Genomic DNA, 27,829 nt, shown 5'->3' on the forward strand with positions numbered 1-27,829 from the left:
AGTTACCGTGGTCATTTTTCTGATGAGGCACTGAGAAATAAGATAGTCTTAAAAACTGTTCAAGTTCATCAGCTCGAGTGGATGAACTGAGTATGGAATTTTAGGATCAAATGGAAAGTACGATGACATACAATCGGAGGACGATATGAGTTCCTCTTTAAATATATTCTTAGAGTTTAGTTACTTGAGTATGAATATCTTTTTTTTTTTTTTTGGTGCGGAGAGTTGAACTCAGAATTTTACATCCACTATATACCCTTGGCCTGGCCTAGAATTTACAATCCTTGATCTTCCTATCTCAGTCTCCCTCTCAAGCACTGGAATTACAGATGAAAGCTAAGTGTGCATATCTTCTTTTTGTCCCTGGATTCCATGTTTTGGGCATAGAGGATGTGTACATTAATAAGGTATATATTATTAAATGGTCTATCATATCATATTAGAAAAAAAACTGTAAAATATATATTCATGAACTGATATACTTATGAAACACTTTGGTGATTACTGTGATTTTCCACAAAGACATCACTACATCCTCACCACACATATATACACAGAGAAAATATACATATTATGTATAAAATAAATTCTAAAATATATAAGCTTTATATAAGTATATACTTATGACATGCTATGTATATGTATACCTTTTATACAGTTTTGGTATAATGATTACTTTAATCCTTTTTTCAGTTTCACAAGCAAATAGAATTTGGGCTGTTTTCTTCCTAGGTCTCACATTTGACCACTTGTACAATAATAATATGAGGCTATATCTACAACCATCAGAGATTATTTCACTTGTTTTACTAAAAAGATGGAGTATAGCACGCCACTCTTCAGTGCTTCTATGGACATAAAATTAAAAACTATATTGAGTGGTGATAAAACTCTTATGATTCTCTTATACACGTTAGGGAGAAAGATATATGAGTGGAATAGAATAAAGAGTGACCCCCAAATTTGGATATTATGATTACTATTTTGTAAACGTGGCATTTAGGCTAGTTTCTCAAATGTTTTCATTTCAATCTTCCCAAATAATAATTAGGATAATAACACTGAATCTCCAGAGTTTTAAACATCAAATAACTAGTTTGTTTTTTCCCCCGAGTGCATTAGTTATCATGAACCTAGATCTCGGCAAATGTTAATAAAAGCTGAACAGAATTAAAAGAATAAAAAATATTATGGCACATAAGCTTGCTTTTTTGTTTTTAGTTTTGGTTTGGTTTGTTTTTGCTTGATTTTTCTTGTAAACTATAATCTTTATAGAATTAGTATCTTTCATCTGTTCTTAAAATAATATAACTGCATATTTGACACGATTTAAAAAATCCTAAACCTACTCCATATTTTAAAGAAGCAATAATTATCTTCCTACTCTAAAAGAAATAGAGCTTACTAATTCTGAAGTAATATAATTTCTTTAGTAGCTACTCCCACAATTTACTCAGAGAAAATCAGTTTAAAATTAAATAAGGTAGACTTTCTGGCTCCAGTCCACAAATACACCCATGACTAATTTAATTCTGCTTTAGCTAGTATTGAGAAGCACTAAATGTATCCAACAACTAATCAAGTTACTCACATCTCTATAGCATTTTAGTTTTCTTGTTAAATAACTCCTTAGCAGACAAGCAAAATTCTTAAGTAGAATTCCACTGTTTGTGTATCTCATAAGTTTGAATCCATTAATTTATTGATGGACACCTTGGATGATTCCAAAGCTTAGCAATTATGAATTATGCAGCTATGAACACAGATATACATGAATTACCATGGTAGTCTGGCTTCAATTCTTTTGGAGATGGTATATCTGGATCATATGGTAGGTTCGTTCCCATTCTTCTGAGGATCTTCTACAATGTTTTGCAAAGTGGTTCTACTAATTTGCAATCCCACCGACAATGTATCAGAGTTCCTACTTCTCCACATCTTTGCCAGAATTTATTATTGTTTATGTTTTTAATGATTGCCATTCTAATTGGGGCTGGGTGAAACTTCAGAGAAGTCTAGAGATATATTTTGAATTAACTCTTGTGCAAGGTAAGAAAGTGAAATATATTTCCATTTTTCGACATATGGATAACCAGTTTTGCCAACACTATTTATTGAATAGGCTATCTTTTTCCTACAACATATTTTTGGTCCCTTTGCCAAAAAATTAATTGGGAGAGGGAAAAACTTCAATAGACATGAGGTATAGACACAAACTTAATAATACCAATCACTTTGGTGTTCACCAAATGCCCTGTGTACGTATGCCTTTATCATCTTGAACTTCATCAAGATGTATGATTATAATTTAGCAATTAAAAAAAGTAAATAAAGCCAGGTGTGGTGGCGCACGCTTGTAATCCCAGTCCTTGGGAGGCTGAGACAGGAGGATCGCGCAGGTTTGAAGCCAGCCTCCGCAACTTAGTGAGGCTCTCAGCAACTTAGTGAGACCCTGTTTCCAAATAAAATACAAAATAGGTCTGAGAGTGTAGCCCAAAGGTAGAAAGCCTCTGAGTTCCATCCCCAGTACCACAAAAATAAATAAATAAATAAATAAATAAATAATTCTTAAGTAGTCTTACAAAAATTATTAAAACTTACTAAACACTTTGAATATTTGTAGAGGAATATTGGTTCTCTTCAAGAAGCAGACCTTTTTAGTCTATTCAATGTTTCAATAATAATAATAATAAATTGTCATATAAAATCATAATGAATTTTAAATGTAATTAAAAATGTCCAACATCTAATCAAAAGTAGAAATAAATAGTAGGTCTATTATGAGTAATTTAATGAAAGCCAAATGAGTTCTATGAAACTTTCAGACTTCAAATTTAATATCCTTTACCGTAACTTTTGTTAACGTAATTTCACGACCATAGTCACTAGCCTAGACCTAGTCATATAAAAATGTTGACTCATGACATAAATTAAGAAAAGTTCAAGAGCAATTTTAGATGGTTTATGAATAGAAAAAATAAAAATCTCTATTAATTTTAGCTAATAATGGATTCTGCCTTTTGTAAATATGGTAGCTTTCTTTAAAGATGTTTTATGCCACGGTTTTTCTTACATTTTAAATGGTTTGTTTCTGCAGTGGTTTATTTTTTATGTAAAGAACATGAAAATCTGACTAATACTTGAGTGAACACAAAAATATAAAAGTTGTTAATTTATTATAAGGGTTTATGGTTTAGTTTTTAAATATTTTAGGCATTGAGAAAATAATTAACAAGAAGAACATAAATTATATAAAAAGTAGTTAAATTTTTACTTATAAATCTTTACCTCTTAGCAAGTTTTATTTGGTATAATCACCACTAAAATTTTTCAGTGCTATTTCTAAGATTTATGTGACACAAAATTATAGCTTTGCAAAAATTCACTTTATAAAAAATTTTTTCTCAGAATGATTCTGCTGAACATGGTTTTTGTCTTTAAATCTTGGCAAAACAACAAAATCAAATGGATAGCAAATAGAACCTTTGTGCATAATATGAACTTCATTTCCCAAAATAAAAAAATCATTTCATTTTACTATCAAATGAATTTTTTGAAAAAAATAATATTACGAGAAATTTTACTCAAATAATATTGGGATATTAAAAATGTTACTTTTAACTTTTTTGGCTGATTGAATTTCTAGTTAATAATGTTCAATTTACTTAATTACTATAAAGCTGAAATATTTATCAAGGTATAAGTGAACTAAAATATCACATAAAGGGCATGCTCATTAGTCTATAATTACCCAAAAATGCAAATAATGTAGAGAAAGACATGATTAATGCATTCCTGATTAGGACCCTGAGTGCTGAGAACACTCAAGTTGTGAGTTTTTTTGAAAAGCAAGGCTGCAGAATCGTTTTGATACTAATCACAGTGATTTTATAGCCATTTGTTTAACAACAGTATCAAACAGAAGAAAATATGTTCTCATAGGAGAAATCTGCAGTGAACAGAAAAAATTCTTAACCATCAGGGTAGTAAACACTGTAACAGGCTATTGCTACCATTTTTCAGGATGGCGTGAGCTGGGTGTGGTAGCTGAGGCCTGTAATCTCAGAACTTGGGAGGCTGACACAGGAGAATCTGTTTCCTGAACCAATTTCAGCAATTTAACAAGACTCTCAGCAGCCTAGCCAGACCATGTTTCAAGACAAAACAAAACAAAACAAAACACAGAAACAAAAAGGGTTCTGTGGGGGTAACTTGAAAATAGAATGCTCCTGAGTTCAATCCTGTGCTTCACAAATAAGTAAATAAATAAATGTCATCCCTATGGTCGTGGCAGCTTTTAGAGGATGAGAAGGGGATAATTTCTCGACCCCTTTCTAATGGCATCTGGAGACATTTTTAGTTGCCACAGCTAGGGTTAAAGGGTGAAAGCGTTGCTGCTGGCATCTACTAGGTAGAGGCTTGATATACCACTATACTTCTCTCAAGGCACAAGACAATCCCCCCAACCCAACATGCATGACCAAGCAGCCAAGACTAAGAATTATCTGTCCCCAAATGTTAAGAGTGGCCAGATGGAAAAACTCTGATAAACCTTTGTTTTACTGAAAGACAAGGGAAGGATTACATAAACTCTCAAATCTTGCTCTAATTTTCATGAAGGCATAAATATATGTCAGACGCCATGTTAAGCAGTTTGGGTGCAATACATTTTTATTTTCATTGTGGTACTTGGGATTGAACTCAGGAACATTCTACTGCTGGGCTACATACAATCCCAGCTCAATTTTTATTTATTTACTTATTTTTTATTTTTATTCATGCATTGTATTCATGCATCTTAATGAGTACAACATGGTAGAGGCATACATGCACACATCATTCATTTAGTCCTTCCTTAATTTTGTCCCCAAACTCAATCACTAAGCTATTTTTGTTGTTGTTGTTGTTGTTGTTTTGGTTTGAAATACGGTCTTGCTAGTTGGCTGTGGATCTTGCTAAATTGCTAAGGCTGGCTATGAACCTAAAGTCCTCCTGTCTCAGTCTCCCATGTATTGGAATTATAGACATGCACCATCACTAGACTGGATGCATTCCATTTTGATCATCAAAATAAGAAGCTTAGTTTTTTTTAAAAAAATGTATAAGTGAAGATTAGAGAGCTTATGCAACTGATCGGAAATGTATAGCTTAAATAGGATTCAAGCATTATTTTATAGTTCTTCTAAGAGTATATAATTAAAAATAGGTAAGAAATAGTAACATTTTTCTTATTGTAGCAATGAGATGTTTTATTCAAAAGAAAACATACCTACGGAACTAGGTAAGGCAGTTCATCACCTTTAAAATAATTTGCTACTTTAATCTTTCTTTTGTTATTTCAATGTACTACTTTATTGCCACAATTACAAGCTGAGCTTTCAGGAAAGAATTCCTTAGCTCACTCTTTCCCAGCACAGCCCATCTACCTGAGTTCTAATCCCATGAAAAGTCAGCCAAAAGAGAAAAAGAAGACTTGATTCAACTTTGTACCCATTCAATAAACCAGGGCACACCATTAATACAGAAAATGATAACTTTAGTCTATGCATGCAAGCAGAGTTAACAGCAACATCAAAACCCCTCTGTGCTGTAGTGAACAAGACATCACGCTTTTCAAAGTGTAAGACTTTCTCTCATCAAGAAATAATACCTGCTTATTTCAGGAACCTCTTTTTCTAAACAAAATGTTTAGTTAATTGATTATTTATTGTGGTACTGGGAATTGAACTCAGGGCCATTTTACCTCTGAGCTATACCCTTTTCCTTATTTCATTTCTTATTTGGAAACAGGATCTCACTAAGTGGCAGATGACCTTACTAAGTTGCTGAAGCTAGCCAAGAACCTGTGATTTTCCTGTCTCTGTCTCCCATGTAGTGGGAGTTAAAAAAATTATGTTGAGGAACTCCTTTTCATACTACAAAACTATTAAATTATTATACCTAGTAAAAAAGATAAATCTCACCAGTGCAGGAATACATCATCCAATCCCCCTGAGGACACGGGTGGTAAAGAAAGGCAGAAAAAGTACAGATCTCTCTCTGAGCTGTGACATCTGTCCAAAGTCAATGATCCTGGTTCTCAAAGTTCAGATCCAAAGATGACTAACAAACCCCAACAGACTTAAGGCCCCGCACACTGGTTAAAGTGTCTTGGGATTGTCTTGGTGGATTTGCAAGCTCAATCTCTCCAACAGCGAAGAAAACCTGTCATCTCTTTGATCATCCTTTACAATACATAGACATCTCATTGCATTCTTGGGGAACTGAAGAGAGTAGGTTCCTCACCTGGACATTCCACTTGGTCTTTTACATCAGTTGAACCAAGAATCTCACTCAGGAGCCATCCAGTTGGCTGCGCCTGATCCCCTACCTTTGGGGCTCCACAACCTAAAGGGACTCTTTGAGCTACAAAATGTTGATATTTTTTTCAGGTAACACTGCTTCTCTTCCACTTGGTCAGCTGATTCTGGCCCCATTATTCTGTCCTTTGAAATTCACCTGTGCCATTTGTTTGGCTTTTGGGATTGTTTGAAACCTGACAATAGTACACTGTTTGACACTAACTCTACCCAATAGTGGGCTGATTGGCAAAGTATTCACTGGACCATCCATGTCTCTACTATCTATAAGAACGTGCTGTGGTTAATCATTGGAATAGTTTAATTAACAATGTGCTCCAAAAGATTGCTGAATCTATTTCCATCACATCCACAGTGCTCACACACTTTAGCAAAACAATTGAAAGATTGAATGTTGTGGTTTATGAAGAAGGAGCCTTCATTCTCAGTGGTTCCTAGTTATGTGATAAAAAATAAATAAGTATATTTATATACATATAATATGTGAATAAATAGACTTATAATACGTGAATATATATGTGTATATGTGTGTGAATAATTATATGTATATGTGAGTACACGCACACACGCACACACACACGTATACTTATATATTAATCATTTAGTATTTTTGGTTACTTCTAACAGTTGTACTCTTTAGGGGACAGCCTGTCTGAAAGTGCCAGTAGAGTTTTGCACTCCATTTTAGATCTCCCTGCTCACTGAATGCTTTTGTGGTAGTCCATGCTGGCCAAAGTCAGGAACATAACTGGTCATTTTAATTTCACAAAATGCCATTGTCATTCAAACTATATTCTTACGAGTAAAATGTCTTAGGTATAAAATTTAAGAGTTGGTGGAAAGAAATGTGAAAATTTGGAGACTATAGTAAGATCCACTAATTTTATGGCAATGAAGGGAGGACCATAGCAGGTATTTCTTAGAACCTTAGAAAAAAGGAGCAAAAGATATCAATAACCATTTGCCTTTCAGAGCAGCACTGTACATCTTTTCTTGGCAAGGAAGATGATCTTATGTGGCTCTCTCAGTGTTACATTGAACCCACTGCCAGGCCTGCCTTCCCCAGACATCCCCTTTCCCATGCGCCTAACCTTATGGGGTAGCCTAGAAACAGAAAGGGGTGGTGCCAGCCTTTGGACTGTGGGCACCTCGGGATGTCTTTCCCACCTGACTGTCCAGTCATTTGTGGGATGATTATACAACTTCTCTGTTTGTTTGGAAAAACAGGACAGTTTAGACAGAAGGCATTCAAGCTGTCACACTACCCTAAAGCTGTTACTACAAGCAAAAATCAGAGTCAATTATTCTAACTGAGCTGGGAAACCCGAGATGAGTCAGGAGCCTGGAATGCCACATTTAATGCACTATCACCCAGTGTCCCCTGAAACATTTATACACCTCACCTGCAGGGTTACACCAGTTCCAACCACATTTCCTCTCCAGGAGACCATGCATACTATTGCACTGTAGTTCTTGAAAGGAAACTAGGCATCAGTTTGCTTCCATACTAAAAATATGGTGACTGAGCTCTCAGCAGTGGGCTAAGAGACCTTCAACTGCTTTAAGAGCCAGTGGGTTCTTAAAGAACTGAGGAGTTCTTTATAAAATGAATCAACTTGCCTGGTGTGGTGGTGCAGGCTTGTAATCACAGGATATGTAAGCTGAGATGGGAGGATTACAGGTTCGAGGACAACCTCTTCAGACAGTGATACTTTCATTAACCTAGTAAGATTCTATCTTAAAATAAAAATAATATAGGGCTGGGGATAGACTCAGAGATAGACTACCACAGAGTCCCATTCCCAATACCAATAAATAAATGAATAAATAAATTAATAATGAATTAAATCTTGTGGGATACCTGAGATCATTATTAATAACCCAGGTGGGATAACTGAATCATTGTTTCTGAGAACCTTGCAGGAAGCTCTTTCTATAACTAGAGGGATCAAATCCGAAATGCTGACACAAGATTTGTCAGATTGTAGGTAAAAGGATCAGTGATACCACCTTTTTCTGGAAGGCAATTCAAGTCAGTCTTAACTCACTGGCCAGAGTCATTGAATGATAAATTTGTCCTAGATGACTCAAGTGATGGGGTCTTCAAAATCATAGCTGTATGCTCATAAGTTTGGATTCATTGTTTAGTCCCGGTAGAAAGGGCAAGACGGAAACTTGAAGTAAAAAATACCTGAACTTTTGCCAGGCGTGGTGGCACACGCTTGTAATCCCCGTGCTTGGGAGGCAGAGACAGGAGGATTGTGCAGGTTTGAAGCCAGCCACGCTGGCTTAAGAGACCCTGTTACCAAATAAAAAAATATAAAAATTGGTCTGGGAGTGTAGCCCGGAGGTAGAAGGGTTTTCAGGAACCCCACTACCACCAAAAAGAAAAAAAGAACCTGAACTTTTAAAGTAGATCTTGATGACTTATAAAATTTGTTTAAATGGTTGACCCTGGGACTATAAGAGAAAAGACATGGGAGAATATATAATTTGCCCACATAGTCACTGGGAAGAGTATGAGACTTAAGTCCCATGGTATACATTCTACAATTCACATGATTATAAGTTGATATAAATATATATCATTACAGTAAACTATTTTTCCTTGTTTCAAAAAATGATTCATTTTTATTAATTTAACAATAATAACCATATAATAATATTTTTATTACTCATATACTAAATATGTACACACATATATATACATATATGTATGTATATATTATATATAAATATGTACATATATATTTACATATATGTATGTATATATTATATATATAAATATGTGTATAATACATAAATAATTTTCTTATGTTATTAGTTTTATACATATTTTTGTTCATGATGATATTAAATATTATTCCTGCTCTTTACTTGCTCTGTGACCTTATGAATGTATTTAATAACTTTTTGCTTTAGATGATGATGATGATGATGATGATGATGATGATGATTTTGGGGGTACTGGGGTTCCTGGAAACCCTTCTACCTCCGGGCTACCTCCCAGACCCATTTTTATATTTTTTTAAATATGGAAACAGGGTCTCTTAAGCCAGCGCGGCTGGCTTCAAACCTGTGCGATCCTCCTGTCTCTGTCTCCCAAGCGCAGTGATTACAAGTGTGCGCCACCACGCCCGGCTTTGCTTTAGATTATTTTTAAAGTGGAGATGTTAACTATGTTATATGTCTTGTAGCATTCTTATAAGGAATAACTTAATGTATATTAAATAATATACTATTTTAATTAAGTTTGTATTAATACCTTAACGAAGAGCATTGATTAACATAAATGAAGCATTCATTAAATGTTGGCTTTCTTCTTTGGCATGAGTTGTGCATTGACCAAGGAAGTACTCTTTTGCAAAGGAGTTGTAAGTATATTGATTTTGAACTACCTAGAAACTTTCTGAAGATGTTAGCTAAAATTGCTCCTTCAACAAAATAAGAATGGTACGTGCTCCAACTATCTTTGCACTTTAGATAACCTGTTTGCTGTAATGTAGATTTTTAAGAGCTAGAAAAAATGTATCGCTCCTTGAAATCACTCCTGCTTCTTCCATTGTTCTTTCTTCTGGGCAAAGTGATGAATAATTGATGTACAAAAGAGACCGTGAAGGTAAAATCTACACATGATATGTGAATTAGTCAGGTTCTTTCTGGCAGTTTTACTACCAGGTTCATCACTGTGGTTAACCAAGTGAGCTTTAAGCTGGGTTCTCCTCCCAGCACTGTTACTTGCCAGTTTTACAGCTGCTATGGGGGCCTTTCGTTTACTAACAGATTGGGCATCACTATACAATATATCTTATTGTAGGGTTTTTTTAAAGCATCAAATAAAAATAAATAAAACACCTAGAAGATTTCCTCATATTATTTCTCAATTACTTTAAAAAATCCTATCAATGCTATTTACTAATACCTCTACTATTACTACTATTATTATCCTTACCATTTTATTACTATAATATGTATATTTAAGCACACTATATATTTTAAGATTTTTAGAGACACTGGTCTCTTATACATGTAAATTATGAGGACTATTTCTAAAGTATAATATCTTTTTTATTTAAAAATGTAAATATTATATTATCTATAAAATAAGAGTAGCTGGGAATGGTGGCACACGCCTATAATCCCAGTATTTGGGGGGCTGAGACAGGAGGATCACAGGCTTGATATCAGCCTCAGTTACTTAGTGAGATTTTCAGCAACCTAGCAAGATCTTGTTTCATAAACAAATAAAAAATAATAAATAAATAAAATCTGGGCATGATGGCCATGCTTGTAATCTCAGTACTTTGGAGGCTGAGACGGGAAGATTACAGAGAGAAAAAGAGAAAGGAAGGAAGGAGAAGGGAGGGACAGAGAAGAAGGAGATATAAAAATCCTCAAAATTAATATTTGTGCTCTTATTCTCTTTTTAATGTACAGTAACAAGTTAGGCACTAACATTGCTCTATTCTGTGATGGCTACAGAAATCCCAAGCAACCTCGATTTAAGCTCTGTTAAGGGTGTTAAGTTTTTTCACATACAATAACTTACAGGTAACTTTGCACCTCATGGTGAAAATACTAAACAGTGATCTTCTAAACTGGGAATAAGGCAGAAAGGTATGTGAAACAAAGTACCGTAGGACCTAGTCCAAAAAATAGGCAACAAAATGCAACAAAAGATATAGAAAAGAAAGAAAGAAATCTACCTTTATTCATAGAAAATGATTGGTTATGTAGATAATCGTAGAGGCCTATCTGGGTGCGATGGCACGCTCCTATAATCCTAGTACTTGGGAGGCTGATAGGAGTTTGCTGCCAGCCTCAGCAAATTAGTAAAGCCCTTAGTAACTTAGACCCCATTTCACTTGAAAAAAAAATAGGGCTGGGATGTAGCTCAGAGATAGAATACGCCTGGGTTCAGACACCAGTATAATAATAATAATGATCATCATCATCAGCCTCCCAAGTATTGGGATTATAAATGTGTACCAACACACTCAGCTCCTCCCAACTCTTTTATGAACATTTCATTTTTGATAAAATCATCAAAAGAATTTAGTGGGGGGCAAAATGCTACAAATGAAGCATTGAAACAGTCAGGGTATATTTTAAATGAAGTTTAGCTTTTACATCTTACTCTTTCTAAAAAAAAATCTATGTATCATAGATTGAAAGTTAAAAGTTAAAATGTAAGTGCTTCTACAGGAAAGCTTAGAAGATTATTTTCTGCCTGAAGTAATAGCCACAGAAATTTGATGAAGTAGACTTCTTTATCATGTAAATAAATCTCAAAGATTTATTTTGAAAAATGCTCTGATTGCAGGTTCAGAAGAAGCAGAAGCAACTTTATAAAGGTCATATAATTAAATGTTTCTTAATGATTCAAATAAACACAGTTATCACAATTATGTGTAGCAATATTAAAAAATAAAGACCAATAATAAAAAGAAGTTTTAAGAAAGTATATCTTCTTCAAATTCATATAAAAAGCAATTTAGAGTATAAAGTTTGGACCCAAGTGACACTGGTCAAATTATTTCATTTCTCTGGACATTAAGAGTTCTCAACCATAAAAGGGAAATAATTTATTGCACCGACACAACTTACAGTATACAATACACAAATATAAGTTAAATAATTATCTTCTATAGTGCAGGCTGCTCTTCAATGTTCTTTTTACTTTCTTCTTCCAGTTTAAATGACAAATCTTGGAAGTCACATTTTTCAGAGTAACTATGACAACGGATATATGTATGTGTGTGCTTCAAAATGTTCACCCAGAGGGTGTGGACCAGGAGTGACCCTCACTCAAATATAGAGTTGACCCCACAGACATGAAGTCATATCAGGGACGTAGTGTTCTACATGTTCTATCAAGCTCCTTTAAAATCTGAGATTTTGTAATAAAGCTTATTTGTATTATTCCCTTCAATGGTCAGTACTTTAATAAGAGCTTTTCCCAGTAAATGATCATGATAATTCGCTGGAGATGTAATCTTGACCAAGCTGACATACCAAAGCCAAAAGCCAGACCAAACCTCAATTAAAAAGCAATTTAAATAGAAACACTGCACATCTATTTCTGACCCTTGATCTGAAGACCATAAAATGACCCCAGCTCCAAGTACTGGGAGGAAGGAAGACAGAACAATTAAGTGCTGAATTCAAATAGATACAATGGTATCAAACTTGTAATGATAAGTTGTGAGGAATCATCTGCCCTTCAAAGTGTACATATAGTTACTAGACTTAATAACTATCAAAAACTAAGTAACAGCATTCCTCAAATAAAGGGCGATATATGACATTCAAGGGTAAAACGTAATTGTAGACTTTGGAAATTTTAAGTGGACTAGCAGCATATTGAAAGTAAAATAAGTGCTTCTCTTTTAATGCTGCTGTTGTGGTTCTAGTGTGGGTGTGTCTCAATCACAGCAAAACATAAAAATGACCTGGGACCTTTCAATATTCCTCTGTATAGGGTCCTATACCAATTTAAGCATCATCTCTGTAGCTGTAGTTAGGAACTCCAGTATAAAACAGATCAATTTTTTATCTGCTTCTCCTCAGTTTACACACACACACACACACACACACACACACACACACGCTTTTGTAAGCAAATGCTCATTCTTATGGAAACCATGAGTTAGTTCAACTGCACCGCACTGCATGACTAAATACTATAGAAAAGAGTCTAAAATCATCTGCTATTGTCCTCAGGGAATGTATATTATGGGTATCCTGCTCAGTTCTAAAACAGTAGTATTATTTATTGACTTGTGCTCACAGCAAACGTAAAATGCAATTTCCATAAGAAAGTGACAAATATAATCATCCTCTAACAGTTTCTATATGGGGGAACAATTCCTAGTTCTTCCTGAAGCTTGGCATGCAATCAAAATAGACTTTGCCTGGAGTAAACAAAGATCTCCATATGCTTTTTGTCAATTTCAGGAACGATTACTTCTCAAATAAGCTTGAGCAGGTTTGTATCTAGATTTTCTGTCATTGGTGGATTTAAAAGAATTTAAAAAATCATTGAATTTTAAAAAAAACCAATATTAAGTATACTTGGTTAAAAAATAATTTCTCGAGGGAAAAGAAAAGTAAGTTACAAATATGCAGAAGTTGCAGGGAGATATTTACTTGTACAAAGTAAGCAGATGTCCACAAATATGTTCAGAATAAAAACCTCTGAAGTTGACTTTACGACAAGCAAAACCAGATATGAATTGAGATCAGGTTGTTTTTTAGTAATTCATAAATACTATTTATTACAAAGATCCAAAGAGTTCAAGACTTTTTTTTTTTTTTTTTTTTTTTTGGTGGTACTGGGGTTTCTGGAAGCCCTTCTACCTCCGGGCTACACTCCTAGACCTATTTTATTTTTATTTTATTTTCATTTTTATTTTTTTTTTGCGGGTCTGGGGATGGAACCCAGGGGCATTCGACCTCCGATCTACACCCCCTGCCCTGTTTTTTATTTTATTTTTTTTATTTTTAAACCGGGTCTCACTGAGTTGCAAAGGGCCTCACTTGGTAGCTGAGGCTGTCCGCGAACCGCCATCCTCCAGTCTCAGCCTCCCAAATGCTGGGATTACAAGCGTGCGCCACCACTCCCGGCTTAGACCTATTTTATATTTTTATTTGGAAACAGGGTCTCTTAAGCCAGCGCTGCTGGCTTAGAACCTGTGCAATCCTCCTGTCTCTGACCCCCAAGCATGGAGATTACAAACCTGCGCCACCACGCCGGGCTAGGATTTTTAATATGATTAATCATAAGGTAAAGTCCCACTAGGGACAGTGTTTAATACGCCATTGTATGTTTCCGAAACACATTTCTGGAAAACTTTAAATTTATAAATATATCCAGCCACGAGAATTTGGTGTAAGAGGCTGAGATTCTCTGCTTATTTCTGTCATATAATTGAAGAAAACTCATCACCACATCTTGGTTTTAATATCTTGGAACACTTGTCAAATTGATGTACTTTTCTGATACTCAGTGCTCTCATCTAGTAAGTTTTTGTTGTTGTTGTTGTTGTTTGTTGTTGTTTGAGCCTTAAATTAGAGGTTACAAGATAGAACACAAAAAATTTAAAAGTAATTGTAGTAACAAATTATAGCTGTTGTTATTGTAACAGTAATGATTTTTAATGACATATGGTATGTTCTCATTTCTGACCTCTTCCATAGAAGGGACAAATGAAATGTTGGTTTTACTATTTTAAAGCTCAGAGTATTCACCACTTTGTTATTTCAGACTTTGAAAGTTCTGGCATAGGCACTTTCCCAGTGACTCTGGAGGCTGAAGCAGGAGGATGGCAAGTTTGAAGCCAGCCTGGTAAATTAAGAGACACTATCTCAAACTAAAACTGAAAAGTGATGAGGACATAGCTCAGTGTTCAAGTCCCTGGGTTCCATCCCCAGTACCACAAATAAATAAATCATACAATTTTACTTTAAAAATGATGGCATCACCGGGCGTGGTGGCACCTGCTTGTAATCCCTGTGCTTGGGAGGCTGAGACAGGAGGATGGCACAGGTTCAAAGCCAGCCTGAGCTACTTAGTGAGGCTCTCAGCAACTTAGTGAGACCCTATTTCCAAATAAATTATAAAAATAGGGCTGGGAGCATTGCCAGGGGTCTAAAAGCCCCTGGGTCCCACTCCCCACTAACACACACACACACACACACACACACACACACACACACACACACTGACATCATAGAAACAAATATACTTTCAGTTATAAACCTAACCAGTGAGTTTATTCATGTTATTGTGAAAGTTAAATAGATAAATTATCTGGATGACCTCATTGAAGAACCAATAGTTCCAATTACTAAATAACTAACTAATACATATGGGTTATTTATTTTGTGCCAAATGCGCAGTTGTCCTCACCTGTGAAGAGTAGGAGTGACCATCTGAACCACAAACAGGGTGGGTATAGCCCATGGGGCACTGCTTGCAGGTGGATGATGTGAGACTCCGCCACGGCTTATGGCCAGCTCCTACGTCCTTCATACTGTTAAAAGAAAAGAGAAGCAGAACAAGCATTCAGAACATTTGCTTTTTAAAGCTGTATATATTAGCATGCCTTGCATCTCCTGCCATATCCATTCTTGAAGATAATTTAGAATCAGCAAAACGCATTCCCATGGTCAGTATAATAATTCATGTGCTGTCCTTTGTTATAATCTTGTGTTCACCTCTCAAGAGTTGCTTTAAGCACCCATGGCCTTTGGCTAGTCATCTATAGACTCTAACTCTATGCTTTTAATGTGGATTCCTTGGTTTTATTTTACAGTTTGTGAAATGTGCATTTGGTAGCCACAGAAACAGAAGCAATGCTTTCTCAGCCATACAGGAGGACTCTGCCACTTCCTAAAGCTGCCCTTCTGTTCCCTTAGGAGCAATATGAAAAAGGATCACCTAGGGGCCGGCCATGGTGGCACACACTTGTAATCCCAGCATTGGAGAGGCTTAGATCCATCAAAAGATCTCAGTTCCTGGACAGCCTCAGCTACTTAGTGAGGCCCTTTGCAACTCTGGGAGACACTGCTGCAATGATAAAAAGACCCACAAAACAGGGCTGGGGTGTAGCTCAGAGATAGAATGCCCCTAGGTTCCATCCACAGAGGGAGAGAGAGGGGGGGGAGGGGGAGAGGGGGAGAGGGAGAGGGAGGGAGGGAGAGGGAGGGAAGGAGAGAGAGAGCACAGAGAGAGAGAGAGGGAGGGAGGGGGAGAGGGAGGGAGAGGGAGAGGGAGGGAGGGAGGGAGAGAGCACAAGAGTGCTAATTCCTAATTCACTGGGTACTTGAAAACAAAAGCAGTTTACTTTTAAAGAAAATAACAATAAAGACCTATAATTTTCTAGCACCTAATAGTATTTGGAGAACCAAATTATTAGGTTTAGGGATAACAATTCCTCTTTTATTGTGTAGAATTTTCTCAAAATGGAGTCATTAGGCTTTGATCTAAAATAACTTGGGAAAACCCATTCTATTCTGACACCTACATATAGAAGTATTTGTTTCTTTACTTTTATTAAACTGCTCTATTCATCTGTCTGTTTGTGTAAATAATTTATACTAAACCAGGGAGAGGCTTTAGAAACATGGAAGAATGCAAGAGAAAAATCTATACTAAAGAGTTAATATTTAGAGCATATCAGCCCTTACTCATTACAATCCTCTGTGAAGAGAATAATTTAATATCTAGGTAAAGACAGAAAAAAGATGTTTTATTAGAAACATTTGTCTCTTTTTAGCTTTTTCATATTTTTTTCATGAAGAAGTTGAACCTACAAAAATGTGATCTCCAATGTGGTCCTGTTACTATTAAAAATATTGTAAGAATTTTTATTTAGGAAAAATATTTTAAATTATGTTTTAAATTGGTTCAAATCTGAATGTAAGTGAAGATTGAAGACATTTTCCATTCCCCCACGCCCTTTTCGTGGTAGTGGGGATTAAACTCTGGATTGTTCTGCCTCCTAAGCTATAACTGCATCTCTATCCCTTATTTATCTATTAATTAATTAATTAATTAATTGTTTTGAAAAAGGGTCTAAGTTGCTAAGTACCCTGTTAAATTGCTGAGGCTGGTCAGGAACACACCAGCCTCCTGTCTCAGCCTCTCAAGTACTGGGATCACAGGTGAGTGCCACCACACCCAGTGCCCTCCCTCTTTCTTTTCTTTAACTTTTATTTATTTATTTCTTTTTTTTCCAGAGGAAAAGAGAAAGATTTATTTAGGAAAGTAGAAGATACACATTCAAGATAGAACACGGGCCATTTCACGAGGGCGAGAGCATCTTTGGGGGTCTCACAGTTCTTTTATGAGGAGATGAAGCAGACACACAGCAGAGGTAGAGGTCTGAATTTCCTCAGAATCCCCAGACTCTATGGGTGTTGTGGGTGGCACTGGAGTTTGGTCAATGGCCATAGCTTCCTAATGGATCTTTTATTTGCCTAGCATCTAAGGAATTTGAGGTCAAAATAAACCATTATGATTAAAAATGTGGGCCTATTGAGGATTTTTGCCTGCGAAAGAACAGGCCCTGGAGGGTAGGATGAAGAACAGGCCCTGTAGGGTGGGATGAAGAACAGGCCCTGGAGGGTGGGATGAAGAACAGGCCCTGGAGGGTAGGATGAAGAACAGGCCCTGGAGGGTAGGATGAAGAACAGGCCCTGTAGGGTGGGATGAAGAACAGGCCCTGGAGGGTGGGATGAAGAACAGGCCCTGGAGGGTAGGATGAAGAACAGGCCCTGGAGGGTGGGATGAAGATAAAGATTATGAAGTTTCTAAATTTTGAATCTATAGTTTCTCCTTCCTCTTTCTTAAAAAGATTTTTCATAATGCCTACCTAAGTTTCAATGTCTTCTCTTTATCTCAATTTTGAAAAGGATCACATCAAAACCTTACTTGCCTACAAAATGTATTTAATAATAAAAACAATTTGAAAAATAACCATATTTTTTATTCCTGATGAAATAATTGTCACAGGCTCTTAATAAAAGTAAAATTATGATTGAATAACATGGATCACTTTTCTATGCCAATTCAAGACTTATAAGTTCTAGAAATGTAGCACTGAGGAAAAAAATATTGTATCGCCACTGAGCTTTTACTCTGTGGAATCAAAAACAGCATAACATTATGAAACACTACTTTGCATCTCCAGATAGACAAGAGAAAGTATTATACATTTGGGTTTCAAATAAATGAAAAGTGTTTGATTAGAATAATCTAGAATTATAGTAAGTAGATGTTTTGTTTAGGTATCTTTGATTCACCTTATATCCCTCTTTTCTAACATATATAACCTTAAAAACCCCAATAAATGAAGTAATGAAACCTGAAATATTTTTTAAATAATGAGTTTGTCTTACATATGTTTTCTAGCTCATTAGAAAGTCTGTCATATTTAACTCATAGATCAAATACATCTAGAAGCGAAATCTTAAAAATGGAAGACATTAGAAATGTATAAAATGAAAAAGGGATCATAAAAGATAAAATTACACTCTATTTGTAAAATAGGTTTTGAGGTAAAACAATTTCTTTTTTTTAATTTCCTTTAAGGTCAGCCTTTTTGCAAAACAAAACAAGCATTTTCAGATTCTTAAAGTATGTATCACTAAAAATTATATTTTTTTCACTTATTTCCCGATCAGAATTTGATAAAATGAGATATCATCAACATTATAATTTACATATATTTTCATCAGCATTTGGATTTGGAGTTATACCAAGCTATGAAATTTCCTAAATAGAATATTTACTCATGTTCACTTTAAAATAAATTAACTGACATTAATATCACCAGAATACATATTTTAGTAAATAATATTCATAACATGGAGAACAATAAATCATATTTTTATATTTTTATAAAATATTTCTATTTTATGTTGATTATAGCCTAATAAATAAAAAATAACTTAATATTGTGTCATCTTAAAACAGCCCTCAGAAAGTAGACTTTATATTTAACAGAAAAGATTAGAAAATTGGAGCCTAAATTTAAATTCTGAAGTCCTAAATTCATAGTTATAAAACAGAGTCCTAAATTTAAATTCTGAAGTCTTAAATTTTGTGAGTTTTATGTGTTCTTAAATAATCTCAAACTGGTATAGTTCAGGCATAAGAAGAATATTAATCATTTATTTTATATTCTATAGAAAGACAAATTATGTTTCAGAACAATAAAGAACACTATAAAATATGTTCATGCCTGTATTCAAATGAGGTTCTAATAATCTCATTATTTAAATGAAAAAGTAATTCTACAGATTAACCAAACATTTAACACTTTACTGATAAGCATCAAAAAACATATTCATTCATAAGATATGTATGTCATTATTTAAAAAAATAAAAACACCTAAAATTGAGAAAAAGACTTTTATAAAGGGAAACAAAAACTTACACTATAATATAGCAGACACTTGGACAAACTGTTTCATTAATGAGGGCTTAATGGGTTCTGAATTAATAATTTATTTTTCATTAACATAATTTTTCTTGGTGCATTCTAACCATCTATCTCATTGAGTTTTGGTGAGACAGATACATACGCGTACATACCACCTGTGCCTTTCTTCCCAGGTCCTGCCCTTCTCCTTCCTGCTTCCCATTCATAATATTGGAATGGATGTTGATAGCGTTACAAATGTACCTAAAATCATGTGAACTGATTTCTTCATCGTGTCTCTTCTTCCCACCCTACCTTTCTCTCCAAATCTCCTATTCTACTGGTTTCTCTTCTCTCCTCATTTAAGTCTCTTCCAGTTTCTTTCTAGCTTCCACATATAAGAACAATCATATGACCCCTACTCTCTGAGACTGGCTAATTTCACTAAGTATAATGTTCTCTGCTTCCATTTATTTTTCTTTAAATTACATAAGTTTTTATTCTTTATGGCCGAGTAAAATTTTATTGTGTATGTATGCCACAATTTCATAATCCATTCATCTGTTGATGAATACCTAGGCCAGTTCTAGTCTGGCTATTGTGAATCTTGCTGCTATAAACATAGATATGCCTGTATCATTGTAATATTCTGACTTCAGTTCCTTTAGACAGATATCCAAGAGAGGTATATCTGGGTCATATGAAAGTTCTATACCCATTATTCTAAGGAATCTCCACACTTATCTCTGTAGTCATTGTACAAGTTAGCAATACTTCCCAGCAGCATATAAATGTTCCTAATTAACCACATCTTTGCCAGCATTTATTTCTTGTATTTTTGATGATTGCCATTCTAACTAAAGTTAGAATCCTGGTGTAGCTTTAATTTTCAGTTTCCTGATTAATATTGGTTAATAGTGTTTTGAATGTTTTTCATAGATTTATTGACTGTTTTTATTTCTTCCGTTGAAGAGTATCTGTTCAATTTAATTGCCTTTTTTTTGGTTTGTTTGGGTTATTTGTAACTGACAATTTCTAATGATGACAGCTAGACAAGGCTTAGCTAACAGGGTAGCCATACCAAGTCATGCAGGTTGCCTGCTTTATAGGCATGTACATTGTGCCCTTGTTATTGTGAAGTGCTTTATTCGTCCAACCATTTGTTGTGTCTCTGTTCAGCACAGAAGAAAATTTTCCTTCTCAGAGTCTCAGAGTCTTTGTATCAAAAGATATCTTGAGCCGGGTGTGGTGGCGCACGCTTGTAATCCCCATGCTTGGGAGACAGAGACAGGAGGATCGCGCAGGTTCGAAGCCAGACGCGCTGGCTTAGGAGACCCTGTTTCCAAATAAAAATGTAAAAATAGGTCCGGGAGTGTAGCCCGGGGGTAGAAGGGCTTCCAGGAACTCCAGTACCACCAAAAAGAAAAGAAAAGAAAACAAAACAAAACAAAAAAGATATCTTGTGACTCAGAATTTTTTGGTTTGGCATCAGGAATATTTTTCAAATTTAGTCGCAATTTTGTCAATTGAAATATGTATGGGAAAATTATTGGGATAGAGGGATTATAACTACAAATGTCTAAGACTTAACCTAATATCTTTGTGTTAATGTAATATGTAGGCATATCTAATTGCACGTGAGTGGGATCCATCTTCTGTTGTTTGACGTTTTGATATTTTGAAGGTCCTATCTCAAGTAGAGCAACATGCTTCTAAGACAGAGGTAAGGTCAGGGTAGTCATCACGCAGGCCAGGATGGGCAAAGGATCATGCTTTGAAACAGGTGACTCGACTCAGGCTCTCAGACTGGTTGCATAGCAACCGTGGCTGGAGAAATGACAGGTGAAAAACTAGATCAGGCCAAGAGCATTACTGGGCATGTTATTCTAAATATCTCAGGTGTAGAAAATGCCCTAAACCCTTGAGCATAAGTCTAGTTTAATATACTGAAGGTCGCTTGCTATTAATTATTTTGAATCAGCAAATAGGCCAACATAATTTTTACTCCCATTTAGAAAATACAAATCTCATGATGGCTGAAATATTCTAAATGTATTTAGAAATTATTCTTTCAATAGCAATTCTAAAATGTATATCGCTAAGAGAACCCATTAAAAAAGAACTTTGATTCAAAGATTGAGTTAAAAATCTATTTACTTTATAATGGAGCCCTGTATATGGCCATATACTTTCCCTAAAGAAGCAGAACACAATGTACTTTTGAGCACTGAGAAATGAAGCACTGAATGACAATATTTAATAAACAAAGCCAATTTTTTCAGAATTTCCTTTTTAAATGTCATCATGCAAGGCATTAACTTAGGTTCATACCGACAAAACTGTCATTATATTTCTAATTCCTAGAAAAATGAAAATGAAAAAAGAGCAATATATCCTGTAGTCCCTGTTTCTTTACGTGATTCATTTTCAGGCAGTTGAGTCATGTTACCTACTGACTTTTTATTTATCTTTGAATTTAGTCTACTTTATACTCTTGTCTTCAGTATAAATTTTTAGCTGCAGTCTCATATAAAAACTTAACAGCCTCTAATTTCTCTTATAACTAAGATGTTTATCACTGTTAGATCTATTTACTCAAAGCCTACTTGTTTTCTCTTTAGTTAATCTATTTCTGCATATTAACAGTATAACTTGAACCAGACTTTTATGTTTTAAACTTTCTATCAATCTGAGAAAGCAGATAAATGATGTCATTTACATGACTAACAGAAAAAATGATTTCTTTCCAATGTGATGTGTTACACATATGACCATGTCATTAGTCATTCTTGACAAATCAGTAACCTCCTTGAGTCATGATTTCTATATTTATAAAATAATAGGCTTCATCATTATGGATCATTTGATTTTGACAACCCATGAGCCTATAAATCTTTAATAAAATTATGTATACGAAGACACTCAATAGAAATTAGGATCCCAGGCAGTTCATACTGGTCCCACACTATGATTTTAGAATTTGACTTAGTGTTACCAAGTGAAATGAAAAAATCATTATGGCATAAATGAGTTTGAGTGGGTCAAGAAATTACTAGAAATACTTAAGTTGCAAAGCTTGACCATTTTTAGATAGCAAATGAGACAAGGAAGGAATACTGCCATGTGATAACGGATGAAACCAGGAACATAGAACACATCTATGTTTAAAGAGGCATGATTTTCATGGAAATAATCTAAGAATTGGATAATACTTTCATTACAGTGTCAATGAACACTGTCAATAATTATAAGACATTACACTTAGACTCTAACTTAGTATGTACTTTTTAAAAAACATTGTAATTCCTGAATCTGACTTCACCTTTTAGAAATTCTCAGAACTTTAAAAATGCAACACAATAAAATGTTAAATTATGTATTACATATTTACCTTAAAGGAAAGTATTAATACCTAAGTCTTCATTTCTCAGGCATATTTACTTCTTTCTCTATACATGAATATTAATTTTTATTGACTGTGCTCCAACCCAAGAATTTGGTTTTAACCTTATAAAATAATACTAGAGTAAAGAGAGTTATCATGTTCATATCTGATTGTAAATTGATAGACTTCACGTCCACTCAATACAGCTAACATTCTACTTCCTTTGGGGCCAGTTGGTTTTAAATTCTGCCAGAGTTGCGGAAGATTTGCTCCTTAACATAGGACAGGCAAGTTATGTTTTCTTCCCTACTGGCAATAAATCTTCAGAAAACAAGGCTACCTTCATTACATTTTATCATAGATCGTAGGAAAGGACAGATGGTATCAGCAGGGTACGGTAAATTATCTTGTGGGGGAGACAGACACAATTATATGGACATTGCAAAGACTTATATGAAACTTCTCAGAACTAGAGCAGGCACTATGTTTTTTAAATGATGTCTATACTTTATTTATTTATTTATTTATTTATTTATTTATTTATTTATTTTGGTGGTGCTGGGGTTCCTGGAAGCCCTTCTACCTCCGGGCTACACTCCCAGACCTATTTTTACATTTTTATTTGGAAACAGGGTCTCCTAAGCCAGCGGGCACGGCTGGCTTCGAACCTGCGCAATCCTCCTGTCTCTGCCTCCCAAGCGCGGAGATTACAAGCGTGCGCCACCACGCCCAGCGCCATGTCTATACTTTGTAAGTCAGTAATTTGAGCATTGAAACAAAAAGCACAAATCATAAATTTTAATCTTAAGAATATTGGTTGTTCTATGAGTGGCTATAAAATAATAAGTACTACATAAGTCTCAAAGTTTATTCTGAAAAATGAATAAAAAGCTTAATTGCTCTATATGCTTTATGAAGTACAAAAATTCTAGAAATGGCCTATTTCTAGACATATTTAAAAATACAATAGTAGGGAGATTAAATAAAATGTACTTTCTAAAACTGTTCTCAACATAAATTGAATTCATCCTAATAATTGATTGTAATTATACATTTTAGTCATCAGTGAGGCTTAGCAGGTGAACTAACAGGATATAAGCAACAAAAAAAAAGAAAGTAAGTAGTGATTTGAAGTATCTGCTTTACAGAAGTCATACAATTTAACATTGCAGCTTTTCGGTTTAAAAAGAAGTGGATCATTTATAAAAGCACACTTTCTTTGAATAGATTTAAAACAAGTTCATATAGTTTTATTGCTACTTAGAAAAATACAATTCAAATTATGTGTATGTCAAGGATTTATGTATCTGTACATAGCTCTTACTACAATAAACTATTCAGTGAGAACCACTTTTCTATTCAAGAATATTTCTCAGATCTTATTCTAAAGCTATCGTATCATCAAGGGATTTGAATTATGGACAAGTTATAAGGACATTTGAATAACATATCCTGTTAGGTAGCCATATTTAAATGGTGAGAGCATTCATATTTTCAAACACATCAAGAAATAACTTCATAATTTCAAAATAGGTAAAGTACAAAAGGCCCGAGTTCATCCTAGACCATCCTTCTCAATCTGACCCTCAGTGCATTGCATGAGTAAAACAGGTTTGAAGTGCATAAAATGTACATGATATCAAATGCAGATGATAGTGCTCTAAGTCCTTACTGTTGTGTCTATATATTAAATCCCAGACACTTTAATTACCAAAGACCTTTTCATTCAAACTATGAAGAAAGTATACTCCACTGCAAAGGAGATTAACTGCCACTGATGTAAAGAATCAGTAGTACAGTTAGAGACTAGATATGTTCATATGTCTTTTTCCAGCAAATATTATCTAATTAATAATTATACATAAATTCCAGTCATTGGAAAAAAGGTTAAAGAGTTATATTTTGCTTTTAAGACAACAAAACATTATTATAAAACAATATTTTAAGAACTGAACCAAGTATTTTCACAAATTTAAGGTCAGATTTTCATATATATTCATAACCTGAATTGTGGCAGACACATATATTATTATGTGTTAGTTTAGCAATCATTTATATTATATATACATTATTCTTTGGGATATGAGATTCAGTGTAGAGATAAATTATCTTCCTTAAGTTTCTGTTGCTTATTGGCAGACATGGGCTTCAAGTGCTTTTTTTATTTTACCATCCATGTTTTTCCTGTCATAAATGTGTAAATAAATTTTAAATGTCATGAAAAACCATATTTTAATATTTCATAAATGTATAGACTAGTTTAACCTTGCAGGGGTCAAAAGTAACAGAATTATTATTTTAAAGTTTACTCTAAAAAATCCACCATCACCATTAAATATTGCCTAAAGAGTTTATCTGCCTAGTTAAACTCAAAACTTATATAAATTAAAATATATAAAATAACACCAAATATTTATTTAGGGGATCTGTGCAAAGATTGATCTATTAAGACATTGTTTCATTTATTAAATTGATAGGTTTATTTCTATTTTAGGTATGAGCATATGAAAATATTCATTATGCCTATTTTCCTATATTTAAAATAAAAATTATAAAATGCCTGTTTTTTACATTATGAATGTCTGCAAGCAAAGACAGATTTCAACTATTAATCATGTGACTATTTTAACCTCCACAGTGTTAGTACTGAGCAAAGTATGAACTACGATTTGACTTCACAAAAATATGTGATTTTGAGATTCTATATTTGGAAAAACATGTTCACATATTAAAAGTAACAATGACAGGTATGTAACTTAAAAAAGGAAAATATATTCTACCTAAAAGAAAACGATTAACAATGCAATATTTCTCCAAGATATGAGGATATATTATATTTGATCATTCAAAATATATTTTATATTTCAAAATATGTCTTGATTATGAAAAGTTCTTTTGATTTTTGTTCATATATAAACAGAAGAAAATATTTGTGAATGTTTTCAAGAAATAGATCTGATAGCTTTAGCAGAAGCACCAAACAATTAAATGCTGCATTTTATTTAAGAAAACAGTTATTAAAGGTCAGGCAAAGTTCAGGGCAATAAAATCTACACTTTCCTTCATGTATTATCTTCATAGAAGTCATAATTACAAGCCTCCTTTTCTATTATTGCTTTGTTAGAAAAAATTATGAAAAAATAAAAAGGTAAAAGAAGCTACCATGTTTGCTTGACTTAACATCTGAAACAAGATGTAAGAGCATAAATTTAACCAGATGTGATGGAGCATGTCTTTAATCCTAGTACTTGGAAGACTGAGACAAGAGGATTGAAAGTTCAAGGATGGCCTTGGAAATGTAGGGAGACCTTTAGCAACAGAGAGACTCTGTTTCAAAATAATAATAATTATTATTAATAATAATAGTCTGAGGATGTAATTAGAGGATAAAATGCCTCTGGATCCAATCTTCAGTACCATACACACACAGAGAAAGAAGCCATAAAATATTTACGACGTATTGTCTCAACAGTATATTTCAATTAACTAATTTATATAATTAGAGAGAAAAATCAATTATTTTTCTGTTCTGGGGATCGAACGCAGGAGAATTCCACTTCTGAGCTACAATCCCAGCCTTATTTCTTATTCTTTATTTTTTTGAAACAGGGCATGGTCTCATTAAGTTGTGCAGGGCCTCACTAAGTATCTGAGGCTGGCCATGAACCTGCGATCCTCCTGTCTCAGCCTTCCAAGTACTGGGATTACAAGTGTGCACAACCACATCCAACTAGAAAGTCAGTATTTTATACTCTACAGTATTTGTCTCTCTTCTCGATTGTGCTCATTTCATATCTGGAAATAACATACTTTCAAGCATATATTGAAGTCTACAGCATCATCCACGTAGGGTCAAATTTGATAAGAAACATTATCTCAATGTCTTGTGACCTATATCAAATATTTGAGAAAAGACTTTTAAAAACATATTAATTTTTTGCAGTACTAGGGATGGAACCCAGGGGCATTATACCTCTATTTTTAACTAACTCTCCAGTAACTTTCTGTCATCTAGCTATGAGTATACCCATAATGCATTCAGGAACTATTACAATCTGAAGACATCAAACATATAAAGTCACTGAATTCATGGAGTTATACTTTATTTTAAACAAAGATTTAAACATAGTAAAAACCAGGCATGGTGATGCTCACTTGTAATTTCCAGTTCTTTAGAGGCTGAGACAGGAGGATTGCAGGTTCATGGCCAGCCTCAGAAATTCAGTGAGGCCCTCTATAAACCTAATGAGACCATGTTTCAAAATAAAAATAAAAATAGGGCTTGAGGTGTAGCTTAGACATAGAATGCCCCTGGGTTCAATCCCCAGTACCAAACACACACACAAGCAAAACAAAACCAATTAACAAACGAAACCATTATACAGAGTAAGTTTTCTTATGTTCCATTAAGTGATGGGAAAATTTGTCTCACCAACTGCATCATCTTTAAATTCCTAATACTGATGCCATTTCTTTTGTAAAGCATTTTCTAACTCGTTTTGACCCAAAGTGTACTCAAACTTCCATAATTCTGTCTCTTGCTCCATGACGTCTGATGAACACTGGTAGACTGCCTAGGCCTAATCTTCATTTCTACCATACTTCTACCTTTTGTTTTAGCTCTGAAGTTGGGGAGATAATGAAGCCATTTACAGGGAAGGTTGCTTTCTGCAGCCTAAAAGTATTACTAACTTCCTCCCCAACCCCTCCATACATATGCAAGCAGAACATAGGCAGTAAAAGTGTCATTGTAACCATGGCATCAGATTGTATACAAATTAGATTTAACCCAGTGCCCCTGAAATGGCCATACCATTGGGAATCCACCAATCACATTCCTAATTATCATTTGATTCCAATCATCACTGTCTAAGATTGGGGAATATGCTCATTTACTATGTTTGCTGTAATAATTTACCAAAGCTTGTTGTCTTAACAGAAGTCTAATCTCTACAGTTAGAGAGGCTCAAAGTTTGAAATCAGTGTCACACGAAATCAAGATGTTGGCAGAACCACCTTCTCCCTGAGAACTCTGGATGATAATCTGTCCCTTGCCTCTTCTACCTTCTAATGACTGTCTATGGCTCAAAAACCATCTTTCTATTTTCTTCTATTTTCTATTTCTTTCTATTTTCTTCTCCTTGTTGTGTTTGTGT

At 34.4% G+C, this 27,829-nt stretch overlaps 1 protein-coding gene across 4 annotated transcripts in view; it reads right to left on the reverse strand.

Moving 5' to 3' along the window:
- Nucleotides 1-27,829, reverse strand: part of SPOCK3 (SPARC (osteonectin), cwcv and kazal like domains proteoglycan 3) — a gene marked incomplete at both ends in the record, with an annotated part of 365,032 nt that overhangs the window by 95,512 nt on the left and 241,691 nt on the right. For 3 of the 4 annotated variants that reach the window (XM_080709750.1, XM_080709749.1, XM_080709751.1), the window contains one exon: nt 15,271-15,394. The exons of the other annotated variant lie outside the window; for it this stretch is intronic. In XM_080709750.1, coding sequence (XP_080565876.1) covers nt 15,271-15,394 — 124 coding nt within the window. The remainder of the gene's footprint in view (nt 1-15,270; nt 15,395-27,829) is intronic. 4 annotated transcript variants of the gene reach the window in all.

This window comes from Muscardinus avellanarius, assembly GCF_963383645.1.
Source record: "Muscardinus avellanarius genome assembly, chromosome: 14".
Lineage (NCBI taxonomy): Eukaryota > Metazoa > Chordata > Mammalia > Rodentia > Gliridae > Muscardinus > Muscardinus avellanarius.